We start from the raw sequence: 17464 nt of genomic DNA, 5'->3' as shown, positions 1-17464 counted from the left end.
ATGAGATTGTCATCCCTGAATCCCCCACTATCAACATCCCCAGGACCAAATACTGTTGCCCTGCTCTAGACCAAACACCTCAACCCTTTCCTTTGTCTGAATGACTCCCCATTTCCCCCATTTGGATCTGCCTCTGCGTGACTTTGTCAGTTCTCGAAAACCTAGCCCATTTGTATTGTAAGCAGTAAAATCTGAATATTGGACCATGCTGGAAATACTCAGAAGATCATGCAGCAACGATGGAGAGAGAAAGAGAGTTAATGTTTCAGGTCAATTATCTTATCAGAATTGTAAGATATTAGAGATGCAATCAAAGTGTTGATTATACTAGCAAATCATTTACACTTCAAGGAGAAAAAAAACTTTTTACTTAAACATTTCTCAATTTAGGAGGGGATTTCTTGACATTTTTACGCAATGAAGCAAATCATTTTAGCACAAAAGACCTGATAAAGATGGCAGAGAATGCTGCTGCTGGGATGGCCTATTTGGAAAGCAAGCACTGCATCCACAGGTGAGTTCAGAAAAGTATTTAAAAACAACTCTGACTATATGGTGGCATGGAGTCATGGAATGGGTTTATTGGTAATTTGATTGTTGGTATCTGTCATTCTGTTTATTCCTTTATCCTGTCCGACTCCTGAAGATATTGACCTGATAGAGAAGGTTGATAGATAGAGAGTGAATTCAGCTGGATTCTCTTGAGTACCTTCCCCGTAATGATTTTTTTAGATGAGACATTAAATCTAGGCCCTGCTGTGCTCTGACAGATGAATACAGAAGATCTCACAGCATTATTCTGAAGGAGGACAAGGGATTTCTCCCTACTGTCCTCCCTCAAACTGATACTACACAAACAGTCATAGTCCTTTAATTAACGGGTGTTTGTGTGACCTTTCTGTGTACAGACACAAACAAATGTTGATTTGGATTATATTACAGAGATCTAGCAGCCAGGAACTGCCTGGTTTCAGAGAAAAATGTTCTGAAAATCAGTGATTTTGGGATGTCTCGTGAGGAAGAAGACGGAGTATATTCCTCAACAGGAGGAATGAAGCAAATTCCAATCAAGTGGACGGCACCTGAGGCACTCAATTACGGTACATCCTGGGTTTTACAATTCAGCAAAACCAGAGTTAATTTATTTTAATGAGGGTGAGAATGATTGTGTGAACTAAGGTATGTTAGTCTGACACTGCAAAAAGTGTTCAAAAACTAACCACTATGCAATCTGGAAAAATAATAGCATAGCGGTAATATAATTGGACCAACCCTGGATAATATTCTAGGGATGAAAATGTGTTGCTGGTTAAAGCACAGCAAGTTAGGCAGCATCCAAGGAACAGGAAATTCGACGTTTTGGGCCAGAGCCCTCGAATTTCCTGTTCCTTGGATGCTGCCTAACCTGCTGTGCTTTAACCAGCAACACATTTTCAGCTCTGATCTCCAGCATCTGCAAACCTCACCTTTTACTCTAATATTCTAGGGACATGGGTTCAAATCCCACCATGACATGTTACAACACAAGGTCTTGAACCAAGACGTTCTGACCCATTGATATAAATTCCATTTAAATGTTGTGGTTCTGTTCGCCGAGTTGGGAATTTGTGTTGCAGACGTTTCGTCCCCTGTCTAGGTGACATCCTCAGTGCTTGGGAGCCTCCTGTGAATCGCTTCTGTGATGTTTCCTCCGGCATTTATAGTGGTTGTCCATTCCAGCTGTCCACTGCAGTGGCCGATATATTGGGTCCAGGTCGATGTGTTTGTTGATAGAATCTGTGGATGAGTGCCATGTCTCACTCCAATTTGTGCGCGTGTGTGTGCGCACACGCATGCCCAAAACAAGGATGTGAAACTTTACAGTTAGAGCAATCAAGTGGGGGTAATATTGGGTAGTCTTTCTTCCCACAACGGGAAGTGGATTGAAATCTAAAATCTCTATCTCCGCAAAAAAACCTCTGGAGGCAGGTGCAATTGAAAATTTAAAAACTAAGATTGATGGATTAGCTGAGGAGATTTTGTCAAGCTTAGAGCGGTGCTGGAAAAGTACAGCAGGTTAGGCAGTATCCGAGGAGCAGGAAAATTGACATTTCAGGCAGAGCCCTTTATTCCTGATGAAGGGCTCCTATCCAAAATGTCGATTTTCCTGCTCCTTGGATGCTGCCTGACCTGCTGTGCTTTTCCAGCACTACTCTAATCTTGACTCGGATCTCCAGCATCTGCAGTCCTCACTTTCGCCTGAGGAGATTTAGTGTTAACTGAACCAGGATTGATGGAATTAAGATACAGATTTCACATGGCTTAATAAAGCAGAGAACAGGTTTTGAGGGGTTCAAGGACCTTCTAATATTCCTAGATCAATCAACATTTGAAAAAGCAAAGGAGATTCTATAATTGAAACTTTGAGCCTAACTGAAGACAGATCATGACTGTAACAGGAGAAAGTGAGGACTGCAGATGCTGGAGATCAGAGCTGAAAATGTGTTGCTGGAAAAGCGCAGCAGGTCAAGCAGCATCCAAGTTCCTAAAGAAGGGCTTATGTCTGAAACGTCGAATCTCCTGTTTCTTGGATGCTACCTGACCTGCTGCGTTTTTCCAGCAACACATTTTCAGCTCATGATCGTAACAGGCCTGCTGTTCTGATACAGATTGTGCACCGTGTAAATCTCTGCCCCTGTTCATTTACCACAGGTCGGTTCACAACTGAGAGTGACATCTGGAGTTACGGGGTACTGCTATGGGAGACATTTAGTCTGGGTTCAACACCATACCCAACCATGACAAATCAACAAACTCGAGAGGAGGTTGAACAAGGTGAAAATCAATGCAAAATAACATTAAAGCAATAAGAATATATAAAAATACACTGAACACAATAAATAGGTCTTTTCTTTTTTTTTGTTTAAATGGAATAGCCTGACTCCCTGGACACTTCCTCCTTTCTGCTGTTTGGACAATGTAGTGGCAAATTTACTCTGTATCTAACCTCATGTTGTACATGTCCTGGGAGTGTTTGGTCAAGATACTTGAAAAGCCAAAATGAGAATTGTTCCATTTTCCTGTGTTATTGGTGAGGAATGCTGTCTCCTATTCTGAGAATTGGAGGATGTCTGTGAGGGGAATGAGCTACCAGATTTGCAGACTCCAGAAATAGCTCCTATAAAACACATGGAAAAACATTATTGGAAGATGGGATAATCGACTACTGATTCACTCATAGATTTATTCCTTGTCCCTAGGCTATCGACTCGGTGCCCCTGATTCTTGCCCAGATGAGATTTACAGTATAATGTGTCGCTGTTGGCAGTATGATCCGAAGAAGCGCCCAAATTTCAGCACCATTCATCAGGAGCTTGTGACTCTCAAGAAAAAATGGAAGTGAAACTGGAAACAATTGCTTTTGTAAATCATGTTCTGACTCCCATCACTGGTAACAGAGATAGGGAGTAACACCATATATTTAAGCTATTACCTGAGGGATGGCTAGCCTTTTTAGCTATGTTCATATCCAAAGAATGAATTAATAACATATTTCCACCATCCAAACACCAAGACCATCAGGTAAGCAGCATCAACATCTCACAGGGGATGAATAGAGACTAATGATCCCTTTATGCTAACCCAAAACTTTGCTTCTGATGAAATGCCAATGACAGTCATGATATTTTCCCAATCTTCCATCCCTAGTAGGAACTGGAATGAGTCTACCCACACAACTCACAAAGTGCCCTTAACAGACAAGGGGAATAAAAAAACCATAATTCACAGGGAGTGAGCTTCACTGGCTGGGCCAGCAATTAATTTCCATTCCTAATTGCCCATGGAGGAGGTGGTGCTGGTGGTGAGCTGCCTTCTTGAACCACTGCAGTCCAATTGGTTTAGGTAGCCAGGTGATGCTGCTCGGGGGAGGGAGTTCCAGGACTTTGACTCGGTGACACTGAAGAAACGGCAATATATATCCAAGGATGGTGAATGGCTTGGAGGGAAATTCTTAGATTCAGTTACCACTACGAGAGTGTCTCACAGGGTGGAAATTATTAATGATATCAAACGAAATCTCTCCACCAATGTTTCCGTTCCCCAGCATGAAGTCTTTACTACAAGAAGGCAATTGGATATAACTTTTAAAAGGATTTACTGTAATTTTGGAATAATTTTGAATATTTTGGTAATTTTCTTCCCATTGCTTACAATTACAAATTTTATTCCATTGGCCCAAGCAAAATAGAATCATAGAATTGTTACAACATCGAGGAGGTGTTCGGCCTATCATGTCTCGGCATCACACTAAATGCCATTCTTCTGCTTTCCTGTTAAATGTCCTCCCTCCTGCAATCTCATCCAACCCACTTTTTCTACTCCCGCCTGGGAGATATAGGCAACGATCCCAATCTGTTACCTCATCCTGATTGCTCACAGGACTTTGCACTTTAAGGCTACTCAACTGTGAAGGTATACCATTCACCCCACACTGCCCCCACTTGAGAGTGTACCGCCCCAGTCAAACTTCCCACCTGTCATTATCCTTGGAGTAGGTCGAGCCCGGGCGCTTCCGACCAGAAGCGAGAGCCCCTCAGGGCTCGCCTCCCCGCCTCACTGGGTAAGTGAAAAAAAAATGAGTAGTGGTATTTCACCAGCGGCTGAAGCCTCCCACTTATTCTCCACCTCTCATGTCTCTTCACAGTGCCAGACTAGAGTCAAGCTTAACAGGGACTTCTTTCCCCTCTAATTCTGCCAAGCCTGTCCCCTTGCTAGATAGTAGGTAGGGACAGTAGGAATCTCGTTCATCCATTCATGCGTGTCACTAATTAGATGACGAGGCATTTGGCTATTATCTCTCTCACCATCTGAATGGATTTTGTCCATTTTGAGTTTTTTCTCATCGCTCGTCGACGTAAAAGACACCCCTATCTAGCTAACCACAGCCAGATGATGTTAAGGGAACGGGAATATTCACTGTAAAGCAGAGACCAAGCGAGGATTCAACTAGGATTATTCAACTGACAGATTAATTACCTCTCTAGCTCATCACCTGTTGTGTTGGCAAGTGCAGTTTAATTTTATTCACCCTAACTACCCTCCACCATTACTGTTAGCTAAAAAAACAAAAACCTTTATTACTAAAATTATTATAAAATTTAAAATTCTACCTAAAATTAACATTACTAAAACAATCTATTTAAAAATTAATTAAATAATGTCCAAAATAGAGAAGCTAAAAGAGTTCATTATGAATCCATAGCAATTCTTAACAACTCGAGGGTCCGGGATATAACCAGGTTTGTGATGTGTTGAGCAAATATCTTTACTTTTCGATCCTGAAATCCTTCATCATGTCACCGTTCTCGTTGAACCATTTACCTCGGGACCCCATCACGAATCCGAAAAAAGAAATATTGGTTCCTTTAATCGGATCCATGATTTCTTTCTCTAAACGTTTACATTTCTCCACCTTCTCCTCCCCAGCCTGCTCTGGCGAATTTTCTTGGTTTTTCCGTCCGTATTGTGACATCCACAACAATAATACGACTGTCTTTCTTAAATATAATGTGTGATCCAGAGCTTTCCTGCATTGTTCTTTATACAAGGTTCAATATATGTGGTCCATCCTTTAGTTTTAACATATTTAATTAGTTCCTCAGCAGCAATCCTATTGTGTCTTTTAATGCACATATTTTTCATATAGGCTCCAGCCCGATATGTGGGCGACTGTCTCGATGGCATTGTTGCACCTCCTACAATTCTTGGTGTTAAAGGGCATTCCATATGATGACAATGATCTAGTTGGGTACAAATTTGTTTGTAAGAGGATTGTATTTATTACTTTTGATGTTTTCATATAATGCATCTTATTTAACCAATTATTAGAGATTTTATCATTTTTAAAATAATGAATGCCTTCCGTCTGGCTAGGCAGAGCCATCCATTTTTGCAATTCCACATTTCTCCATTTCGAATAATTTTTACTGCAATACTCTTCAATCCCCTCGATATCCTCATTCTCACCATCGTTCACTCTTCCTTCTAATCGGCTATTACAGAATGATTCCAAATTTCTTTCAAAATTTTCAAATTGCTCAATTCCTTGTTAAACTGGAAAAGTTTGTCATTGCCAAACCTGACTGCAAACAATTCTAATGTCCATGCTAACTGATGTCGAATTATTTTGGAATTAATTACAGTAGCGCCTCGGTTTACGAACTTAATCCGTTCCAGGACCTGGTTCGCGAACTGAATCAATTTTTCCCATTGTTCGGATAGCGTTCAAGCTCCAAAGACGAACTGAATGAGATCACGGCGGGGGGTGGGGGGGGCCGAGAACTTTTGTGTTCAACAAGCACATAGGAAAGCAGAACAATGAAACCAGGTCGTCGCACACGGGCTTTTTGCACTCATACCTTCGCTCGTACCTTGAATTTTGTACGTATGTTGAAGCAAAGTTTTATGTACAATCCTGTCCGTAAACCGATTTGTTCGTGAACGGGCACGTTCGTATGTCAAGTCGCTACTGTATCTCCTTTGTTCAAACTGCAACTTTCAGGGATGTTCAAAATATGGCCCCAGACCCTTCAATCCTAGCAAACCAGTTCAGGCAGCTTTGTTACATTTGTGCTTAGGTTGCCTGAACTATTTAGATTTTAAAGTGCTGAAGATATAAAAGATCTGTTTTTAATTCCATTTAGCTTATTGATGTTTGCATGTGTTGAAATTTTATGGGAACATGACTGAAACTTGGTGGCCTCCTAATTATTTTTGTTCTTTCATGGAATGTGACTTTGCACATTGCTGGCTAGGCCAGCTTTTATTACTCATTAGAAGGTGGTGGTGAGCTACCTCGGAACTGCTGCAGTCATGTGGTCTCTGGCATGCTTTGTGGCAATTTGGGATATGGTGACAAACTTCAAACCCACTGCCATTTGCATTCCACTGTGAAAATGCACCACAGAAATATCTACCAAGTACTGCTGTGTAATAAAGCTTAAGTTGGACTATAAATTATTCAGCTTTTACTTGTGTAGTGTAGAGTGAAATAAACTGCAATGGTCTAATTAATTATTTTGTTCTCTAAGTTGATATCTCTGTTCTCAAAAGCATTAGATATGAGTTATTAACCTCTACTTCAGATGAGTTATACTGATAAAATGGAGTGGATTGAGAGTCTCCACTTTAGTGATCAGATACACTTCAGGGAGACCATTCAGCCCATCTATCAGAGAGGTGCTACATTTCTGCATCAGGTTCAATTCTTTATTTAAGAAGCTCTAGAACATCTACCATGACCTAACAAACAGGCCTTTCATGAAGGCTAAAATCACCTCCAATAAACTCATCATTATTTGTAATAAGTGGCTGGATGTAAATAGTTGCTTTGTTTCATTATAATCCAAAAACCAATTTACTGTCTGTGAGGCGCTTTAGACAGTGCACATGACAAGTTAATGTGGCAATGAAACAATGTAGATTTTACACTTGATAAACTACCAGAGTGTAAAGTAAGTATCAAAAGAAAATCCTAGGTAATGCTAAAGTGAAGCACAACAAGATATTTCCCAAGAGATTCTCTCTCTCTGTTTGTCTAACTGGTTATGATACCAAATTCAGGCTATTTACAACCTAGATTCGCAGGAACAAAACAAGAAGCAAACCATTGAGTTCACCGGAGGGGTTTTGAATGACTGAATGATGCTCCATGCATCTACAACATATTTTTAAAAATCTCATGTCTATATCCACATTTTCATTTTTCCTTCTAAATTCTTATGTTCATACTGATAATGGAAAACATTTATGTAATCTGTCAGATTGTAACTGTCCTCCATCGGTGAGAGGGTATTGCAGAGTCATCACAATCGGACAAACCTGCAGTTACCCTCCTAAACATGATCATAAGACTTTATGATAGAAAGATAAAAATGACTTTAAAATTGTGATTGAATTAGATAGACTCACCTTGGTCCAGATATCCTGGAACTGCTATACTAAAAGACAGTACTTGGACATGTGTGCATTGGTATGGGAAATTAACTAGTATATGTGTGTTAACCCAATCCTCAGTCATTTACAAACAACTTCCGAGTGTTTGTCTGCAAATCAACAGTCATAGTGTATAGGCCTATTGTTGTCAGCACACTCCTGTCCTGCAGTGAGACCTGGACTGTGCATTAACAATACATTAGAGAGTGAAAAAAAATTCCCTCAGCCATATTTCTGCTGGATCCTCCAGATTCACTGAACAAACGCTAGTGTCCTACTTGAAGTCAGCTGTGCGTACTCAAGCAAAATTCCTGAAAAATTAACTTACCTTTCAGCCATTTGGATACATTGTTATCTCCCCTGCTAGGTCCTGTTTTTTTCAACTCCCCTGTAGTCAACCTTCCAGGGAAGAACAAAGGAAACATTTAAAGAGGACACCACTGTTATCTTTGAAAGTGTGCCAGCATTTCCTTAATGGCTAAGAGGAGCTTCTTCCCAATTTAACTCAGGAAAAGCTAGAGCTTCAAACTGTGTTTCACTTTGAGTCCAAACACCTTAATGAGGATGCAGAAAGGGAAATGAAGTAAATCCTGCACTCTCCGATTTGGATCAAGGTCCTCATAGGATTTTCTGCCCCAAAGATCTTCAGGTCGAGGATGGGTCTGGTCAATCACACACAGACCCATTGCAGAATTTCATGAGTCATAGAGATGTATAGCATGGAAAGAGACCCTTCAGTCCAACTCGTCCATGTCAACCAGATATCCTAAATTAATCTAATCCCATTTGCCAGCATTTGCTCAATATCTCGCTCAACCCTTCCTATTCATGTACACATCCAGATGCCTTTTAAAAGGTGTCATTGTACCAGCCTCTGGCACTTCCTGTCTGTGAAAAAGTTGCTCTTTTAAATCTTTCCCCTCTCACCTTAAACCTATGCTCTCTAGTTTTGGACTCCCTTACCCTGGAGAAAACACCTTGACTATTCACCCTATCCATGCCCCTCATGATTTTATAAACTCCTATAAGGTCAACCCTCAGCCTCCCCCTATAGCTCAAACTTAGACTGAGGGACAGCTACTGATTAATTCTATCCTACATAATGGGCATTAGCCAAAGGTAAAAATCACACAACACCAGGTTATAGTCCAACAGTTTTAATTGGAAGCACTAGCTTTCGGAGCGCTGTTCCTTCATCAGGAGTGTTTCAACGACGTGACGAAGGAGCAGTGCTACGAAAGCTAGTGTTTCCAATTAAAACTGTTGGACTATAACCTGCTATTATGTGATTTCTAAAAAAAAACTTTGTACACCCCCGTCCAACACCGGCATCTCCAAATCATGACAGACATTAACCAAGGTTCAGTGGGTAGGATTCCTGCTCCTCAGTTCGGACTGGTCGAAGGTCAGAAACAAGGACAGAAAATATTCCCGATGAGGTTACGAAGGGGGTGTTGTACTGTCAGAAGTGCCACCTTTTCGCTGGGACACTGAATTGAGACTCCAATTGCTTGTGATAGTCCATGGCACTGTTATCAATGGTGAGTTCTTCTTGTCTGAAAACGTGTTGCTGGAAAAACGCAGCATCCAAGGAACAGGAGATTCGACGTTTCGGGCTTATGCCCTTCTTCTTATGAGTTCTTCTTGTGGCCTGCCCGTAATTATCTCCCAGTAAACTATGTTAAAAGAATTATCTGGTCATTTTTCGTTTGATTGTTGTGAAATTCGCTGTACGTAGATCGTTTGCTATAATAATTACATAGTCAAAAAAAACTTCTATTAGCAGTCTTACCCTTCGAGATAGCCTGAGATGGTGTGCGGCGTTAGGCAAATGCAAGTCCTGTCAGTTAAAGAGCATCTCCTCCAAACCGACAGGGGCGCGAGGCGAGGCTCTTAGTACGCAGTCTCCGTGCCGGCCCCAACCGCCACGCTGAGGTGACGGAGGTGTCCGTGTCTGCAGGCCTCCAGACCGCGCCTGTCCTCAGCCCGGCCGCGGTGACACAGGGAACAAGCCGGGTCTCCAGCTGTAGGGGCTTGCGGGGGGACCATGTTGCTGCTCGGCTGGGCGCTGGTATGCGGCCGTTGAGACTGGGCCCGCGGAGTGGTGGTGGAGGCGGCGGCGGCGGGAGTGCGGGAAGCCGGGACACCCGCAGGATGAAGCTCAAGAAGCAGGTGACGGTGTGCGGCGGCGCCATTTTCTGCGTGGCCGTCTTCTCGCTTTACCTGATGCTGGACCGCGTACAGCACGAACCGGAGCGGCGGCAGAGCGGAGTCAGCTTCCCCAGGGTAAGTACGACCTTCCGCCCCCCCCGGGGGGAGGGAAGGAGACTTCCCACCCCCCGAGAAAGAGTAGGAGAGGGCGACCTGTGATGGGGATGTTGGAGGCGGGAGGGAGTGAGTGAGTGGAGGGAAACCCTCAGGGGAAGGAGAGGATGAAGACCCCCCTAAGGCAGGGAGCAGGAGTGGGAAAGCTGACAAGACCCCGGGAGAAGAGATGAAGAAATATCTTCAGGGTGAGGGAAAGATTGTCCCTGAGCCAGAGTGAGAGTGAGATCCTCCCCCTCAGGCGGTGTGGTAAAGAAATCATTGAAGGGCTTATGCTCGAAACGTCGAATTCTCTATTCCTGAGATGCTGCCTGGCCTGCTGTGCTTTGACCAGCAACACATTTGCAGCTGGTAAAGAAATCAGACCACCGTCAGCGGGGAGGATGTGAAGAAAGGAGATGCTGAGAGTTTCGGAGTTTGGAAGGGGGATATCACAGAGAAAGGAGCGAGGGAGATCTAGGCTGGATGGGAGTGGAGATATAGGGATGGATGTGAATTGAGTTGAATTAATTGTCACGTGTACCGAGGCACAATGAAAAGCTTTGTCTTGCGAGCAATGCAGGTAGATCACAGTTAAGTAGCTAAGATGGTAAATAATAGGCACTGGATTAGTGGTGCTGGAAGAGCACAACAGTTCAGGCAGCATCCAAGGAGCAGCGAAGTCAACGTTGATTTCGCTGTTCCTTGGATGCTGCCTGAACTGCTGTGCTCTTCCAGCACCACAAATCTAGAATCTGGTTTCCAACATCTGCAGTCATTGTTTTTACCTAGTAACTAATAGGTAAACAGTAGCAAAAACAAAAACACAGGTACAGGCAAATTTTAAGAGTTTGAGTCCATTCTGTATTCTTACAACATTAGGGTAGAAACTGTTACGAAACCAGCTGGTGTATGTGTTCAGGATTCTGTACCTTCTCTCCTGAGAAACCAGCATGGGTGCAGTGAGGTGAGATAGCAAGGAGACCTTGGGGAAAAATGGGACATGGAGATCTAAGACTGTCACAGTATCCCAGGATGTATTTGGGAGCAGGACTGGCTCAGCATTAGGAATGTTTTCAGCAGCAGTTTGCAGTAAGTCTCCATGGAGGCCAGTGTTGAATAACATAATTAAAGTGTGGTTTTTTACATGCTTTTAATATTAATCAACTGCTTAAATATGTCAACAATATTTTGTATAGTAACCTGTTATGCTTAGCATTGCTCTGTCTAAAAGACACTCTGGCATAGATTCAGTAGTACAAAAGGTTTGGATTAATAGTTGACGTGGAAAACATTCTCTGGCAATGGGAAAAGGCCAAGTGGATTTTTTGGCTCTAAGCTAGCGGGACCAAGCAGACTGAAGTAGTTCCTGTGCTGTATCATTCTTGCAATGCAATATTTGGTATGTTTATAGTGCAAAGCCTTTCTTATTGAGAGAGAAAACAGATGAAGTTTGTAAATATTGTTATCTGATTAGTGCATCGCCAGTAGCAATTTCTTACCTTTTTTAAACCAAAGTTGCAAATGCTGTAAGACAACTCATTTCACCAGGAGTGTTAAACAATTCTGCTTTCCTTAAGTTTTAATTAGAGTTCAAAGGAATGATGGCATATACAGCACTCATTGCAGTATTCCTCAGATAAAGGAAAATATTTCTTCTTTCTCCATTTATTTTCTCTTTTTGTTTTGCCTTTCCCTGAAGTTTAGAATGAGACAATATACCTAATAAAACTGTCCAAGTGCTGATTCTCTTGTGACTCTTTGAGCCTTGTGGGCATTGTGTCTGGGCCCCAGCTTGCTGTAGAGTATTGGGCTGCTTTTACTTATGTGTTATGTGTTATGTATACATATCTGCCCATGGCATCTGACAAGATCACCTAAGATTTGAAATGAGTGTGACTCAGTGCTTCATTATGTGGGCCATTTATCCTTGAACCTTAGCAACACAGTAGCAAAGGTGCACTGTATTAACAAAACAGTTGGTCCTTTGCTAATGTAATGACACAAACAGTAGCACTTCAATAAATCTGCTGGTACAGGATGTCCTTAAATAAAAATGGTGTTCTTTAACAGTTGTAAAAACACTCTTGCCTTCAGTGTTTCTAATATAGATTTGTACACCCATTATCACATTGTAATAATGCATGATGAGCCTCAAGTTACCAACTGTCACCAATTCTCAGATAATTTTCACCCACCTTCCACCCTCCTATACTTTGTCTATGTATGATCTGACAGTAAGTTTCAACAGACTGAGTAGGAGGTATTACGACTTGGGAGTTACTGCGTAACTAATTTTCCCTAATGTGCGCTGAGGCTAGTTTTCATATCAGATTGATGCATCACAATCCAGGAATTGAGTTGTGTTCCAGCCTGTATTTTTTGTGCTGCACCAAGCATGACTTTACGAATCGGGTGTTGATGCTGATGTCCATTATTATATTCCAGGTTCAGCATTTTTTTGTCCTGGTGTTCACCCTAATGAATTTACTCTTCATGCAGTGGAGCCGATATCCAATTTTCATACTGTACTGGCTTTGTGTAATTAATGTTTGTTTGAGAGTCTGGGTAATCACACTGCTGATTTTTTTTTAACGTAGCAAATTGCTGTGGATGATCTATAGGAAAGGGAAGAGATTAGTTAATGCAGCTGTCCCTCAAGTGTCTGTTAAATGGACCAAAATTATTCACAAATTGAAACTTGTCAGTCAGCTGGAACACATCTTCATCTATGTAGACCTCTCTCAAGTTCTGTGATCTGTATTGTCCGTCCTTCCTTTGGAACACCTACTTCTAATTTTCCTCTCCAGAGAAGTATGTCTGACCTTTCATTTGTATTCATAGCTAACAGATTGTGTTCTTCAAAGTACTGCCCACTTACTGAATCAGAATGATACAGCACAGGAGGCCCTTTTGTGCCTAAAAGCGCTGTGCAATTAGCCGAGTTGATGAGCCAATGCCCATAGTGCAAAGGGTAATTAAAAGTAGATGTTCAGAATAGCTGTATGCCCATGGGAGGGTTGTTGCAAGATGAAGCATTTTAGTCACAGTGGGTGAGTGAGCTAATATGAAATGCAAGAATGTTTGGAGCGTAGCAGGTATGAGGGACGGATTGGAAGAAGGTACTGATCATGGTGTGGGTTACTCTGAGCTGTAGTCATTGAGGTTCAGTTAGCATTCCTGTAATACAAGCTGTCCCACCAGTGCAGAAATCGATGAATAACAACCATGCAGCCAAGGTCTTCTGTATTAGCAGGCTTCTGTGATTAAAACCGTACCTTTTGTCTTCTGCATTTTGAACTGTTGATATTTTCAATGCTAATTGTGGCCTATTGCCAAATGTCAGCCAATGACACTACTCTTTTTTTAAGACCTTGAAATTGTCAGGGTGCTGACATGGTTACATGGACATGAGTGATTACACTGTGTTCAGCTGTCAGTGTGACTAATTCTAAAATCTGTTAACAGCAAATCAATTAAGTGTCAGATCTTTTGAAATAAATTTGTGTAGTCACATTGAATAAATTTTCGTTTTAAGGTGGATGGTTTATTGCAAAAACTGCCTAGACATAGATGTTTCTCCAGGTCAAAAAAAAATGTATATGTGGTAATTTTGGACCTTGGTGAATTCTAAAAGTGATGGAGGATGGGAGAAGAATATTACGCTTAAAATTTAAAAACAAATCAACTAAACAGTTCCTGCATTGAATCATTTTTGGTGGAGTACTGAATAGGAGAGATTTTGGATGAAGTTGAGGATGGTGATATGTTGTGTCATGGTGTATTTTGATGAAGTAGACAAATGACATTTTAAGGCAACAGAGTTGAGTTGATGTAAAGAGTGGCAGATCATTTGGAGTTTAGTTACCTCTGATGAAATAAACGGTAGGTTGGGAAAAGCTTGTGAATTTCAGGTACTAGCTGGGACCTATGCACATGAAGTGTACAGGTAGAATGCTTGGAAATTTAATTGAGTATCTTGTCTGATTTTTAAACGTGACGTATTAAATTTCTGCTGTGAACTGACAGTTGTATAGAGTTCTGCCACAGAATATTCTCTCCAGTATTATATCTTGGATCCATAGACTTTGCAGTTAAATATATTCAAGACCGAGATTTTAAATCGCCTAAGTAAATTAAGGATCATGGGATAAAGCAGGAAAGTGGAGTTGAGGATTTTCAGGTCAGTCATTATCTCATTGAAGGTGGGATATATTTGATGGGCTGAGTGGCTTACTTCTCCAACATCTTATAACTCAGGGGCCTGAGTCCAATGACTATTGTTGGAACATTTTGGGTAGTTGTCCAATAGGTTTGCTTTTCAACCATTCTAAATGGTACCGAGCTGGGAGAGTAAAATAGATGTCAAATCCCCTGAGTAATCTTTTCTTGACTTTTTTTTTGGTTTCCAATGCAGAGTCAAATTTCAGTACTGCAGAATCGCATTGAGCAGTTGGAGCAGCTTTTGGAAGAAAATCACCAGATAATCAGTCACATTAAGGACTCTGTGCTGGAGCTGACAGAAAATGCCGGTGGTTTCGCTGGCCTGCTTGCTTACCAAGGAAATGGCTCCTGGTCTTTTCCTGGAGGCAATCACCCAACCTTTCTGACTGTGTTGCCACAGGATTGTCAGTTTGCTCTTGGGAATAAAAGACAACAAACAGACCTGCAGGTAGGGAAACATAATAAAGCATTGGGGCAACATATTTCTTTTGGATTGTATTTACTAATCTGCATGGATCAATGACATTGTCTTAATTAAACCCCTTCTGACATGATGCGATTCCTATTGTGACAAAAGAAAGAATCACCTTAATGAAAGACTGACAGGTTTCACCATGACTGCAATTTTTCATCCAGGTGTCATAATCCTTTAAGATTTCCTCCACTTCACCACCCCTTTACCACCACCATTGCCAAACCACCACTGCCCAACCCCACTTAGGCCTTCTCTGAGGTTTGATTCATGCTACATGCCATCAGGCACCCCCAGTCCCTGGCAACCAGCCACTCTGCAGCAGATGAAATGGTGAATGTCACTTTTGTGAAAATGCAAGAAATCATGTTGCATGCAAAGCTTTGGGTGGGAGTATTAAATGCCAACTGGGTGCAGTTGGTCGCAATTTAATTTATTGAACATCATGGGTTTAATCCCCAATCTAGGACTTGGACCCAATCAAGACTGGCATTCTAGTGTAATACTGAGGTGATGTTACACTTTTGGAGATGATGTTTTTCATTTAGGTCCTGTCTAAAAGCATAAAAGCTTGTGCATAAAAGCTCCAATAGAAATGTTTGAAGAGTGTGGTTATGTTCTCCTAATTAACATTCTCTAACTGATTAGTAGTGCTCGTTGTGGAACCCTCCTTGTTGTGATATGGCTGCTATATTTATTTACAAAGTGGTTAAAATTCTGGTTGTAAAGCACATTGAGAACATGACAAATTATATATTAATAAAAGTTTGTTCTTGGAAATACTCCCAATATCTTCTGGTATATGCAGAGGGCCTGAAGATGTGTGAAGGAGATGATTGGATCAATAAAATAGCCGAAAATGTGTTGCTAGAAAAGCGCAGCAGGTCAGGCAGCATCCAAGGAGCAGGAGAGTCAACGTTTCGGATATGGGAGGAAGAGAGCTTCTTCAAGGAAGAGGATTCGGATTAGGTTAAAATCTTCTAAGAGAAAGTGAGGACTGCAGATGCTGGAGATCAGAGCTGAAAATGTGTTGCTGGAAAAGCGCAGCAGGTCAGGCAGCATCCAAGGAGCAGGAGAGTCCTGGAAAAGCGCAGCAGGTCAGGCAGCATCCAAGGAGCAGGAGAGTCCTGGAAAAGCGCAGCAGGTCAGGCAGCATCCAAGGAGGAAAAGAGCAGCAAATCAGGCTCTCCTGCTCCTTGGATGCTGCCTGACCTGCTGCGCTTTTCCAGCAACACATTTTCAGCTCTGATCTCCAGCATCTGCAGTCCTCACTTTCTCCTCAATAAAATAGCTGTCCTGTTCCAAGCTGCATCACTGAGAAGCAGCAATGTCATGGCAATACCATCACCTTGAAATTCAGTTCCCAGTCCTGCACCATGCTGATCTGTACTTCACCATTCATTCATCACTGCATCAATACTTGGAAATTCATTCCTAATATCACTGCAGCAGCTCCATACCTCAGGGCTTTGGGAAGTTCAGGAAGACAGCTTGTCACCACTCCTACTGCCTTTCTCCAATAAAAGTAGCCTCACCAGTATCTCTCAACATCCACCACAAATCTATTTACAAAGCTAAATCTAATAGCTGGCATTTGTCGGGATGAACTGTTAGTTCATTTTTTCTGATGAAGACTGCTTTCCTTGTGCACATGTATTTTGTGATAATGTGAATGCATGTAATGTGTTATCAATTACATTGAACGTCATCTGAGTAACCTGCTATCTTGGTCAGGTACTTGGGTAAATAGGCACTAATGCAGATTAAAGGAACTTTGATAACCCAGCACTCAGAAGCAACCTTTTGTGGTTGGTTTGTAATCAGATACCTTATTCAAATGATGTAATCCCTATATGACTTGCTCTTCAGATCTGTAATGTTTCATCTGGTTACTGTTCTTGGGAAATCTGGGTTTGTGGTTTGAAGTTGGATAGTACAGCGTGTCCATATTTACTGAAGTATTGTTCACTTTATATTTCTGTCAGTAGTAATTTAAAATAAATAAGGTTAAGTGCAGAACATCTAAAATAAAAGTTGTCAATCCTATATATTCCAAATGTGCCTTTCAGTGTGTACCAGTTCTGCTGAGGTTGTGCAATTGTCTTTTACCAATATGAGTTGCTTTAATTTTTTTTAAATTTCTAGAATGTGAAATGTTCACTAATGACAAGCTCAAGATAAGACTAATAATCCAGAGTACTGTGAATGTGTCCTTGGGGAGGTGAAATCTGCAAAACTGCTCAACCTTTTTCATTTTAAGTTGTCATTAGTGCTGCCTTCTGGGTACAGCTTTTATTTGGAGTTATCTCTGTGTATGTTTGAAATATGCCTTCTAAATAAACACAATTAAAGCCAACCTTGCAGTGTTCAAAGGACACATAATCAAACTGATAATTGGGGTTAATGTGTTCACTCAATAACTGGATCCTGCTGGAACTTATGACTTGAAGCTAGAGCAAATGATGCAGTGCAGAGTTCTGCAGTCGACTG

At 41.5% G+C, this 17464-nt stretch overlaps 2 protein-coding genes across 2 annotated transcripts in view; both read left to right on the top strand.

Annotated features, from left to right (window-relative positions):
• The window catches only part of fes (FES proto-oncogene, tyrosine kinase), a 57048-nt gene extending 49995 nt beyond the window's left edge, over window positions 1–7053 (top strand). The window contains exons 16-19 of the mRNA XM_060853591.1: window positions 391–514; window positions 943–1100; window positions 2692–2814; window positions 3240–7053. Of these exons, the coding sequence (XP_060709574.1) occupies window positions 391–514; window positions 943–1100; window positions 2692–2814; window positions 3240–3382 (548 nt within the window). The 3' untranslated portion in view covers window positions 3383–7053. The remainder of the gene's footprint in view (window positions 1–390; window positions 515–942; window positions 1101–2691; window positions 2815–3239) is intronic.
• A 2828-nt stretch (window positions 7054–9881) lies between these two features.
• man2a2 (mannosidase, alpha, class 2A, member 2) overlaps window positions 9882–17464 on the top strand; it is a 37612-nt gene continuing 30029 nt past the window's right edge. The window contains exons 1-2 of the mRNA XM_060853537.1: window positions 9882–10260; window positions 14696–14950. Coding sequence (XP_060709520.1) covers window positions 10048–10260; window positions 14696–14950 — 468 coding nt within the window. The 5' untranslated portion in view covers window positions 9882–10047. The remainder of the gene's footprint in view (window positions 10261–14695; window positions 14951–17464) is intronic.

The sequence above is a fragment of the Hemiscyllium ocellatum genome, chromosome 42, assembly GCF_020745735.1.
Source record: "Hemiscyllium ocellatum isolate sHemOce1 chromosome 42, sHemOce1.pat.X.cur, whole genome shotgun sequence".
In the NCBI taxonomy this organism is placed as follows: domain Eukaryota; kingdom Metazoa; phylum Chordata; class Chondrichthyes; order Orectolobiformes; family Hemiscylliidae; genus Hemiscyllium; species Hemiscyllium ocellatum.
This window is presented reverse-complemented; position numbering and strand designations above follow the sequence as displayed.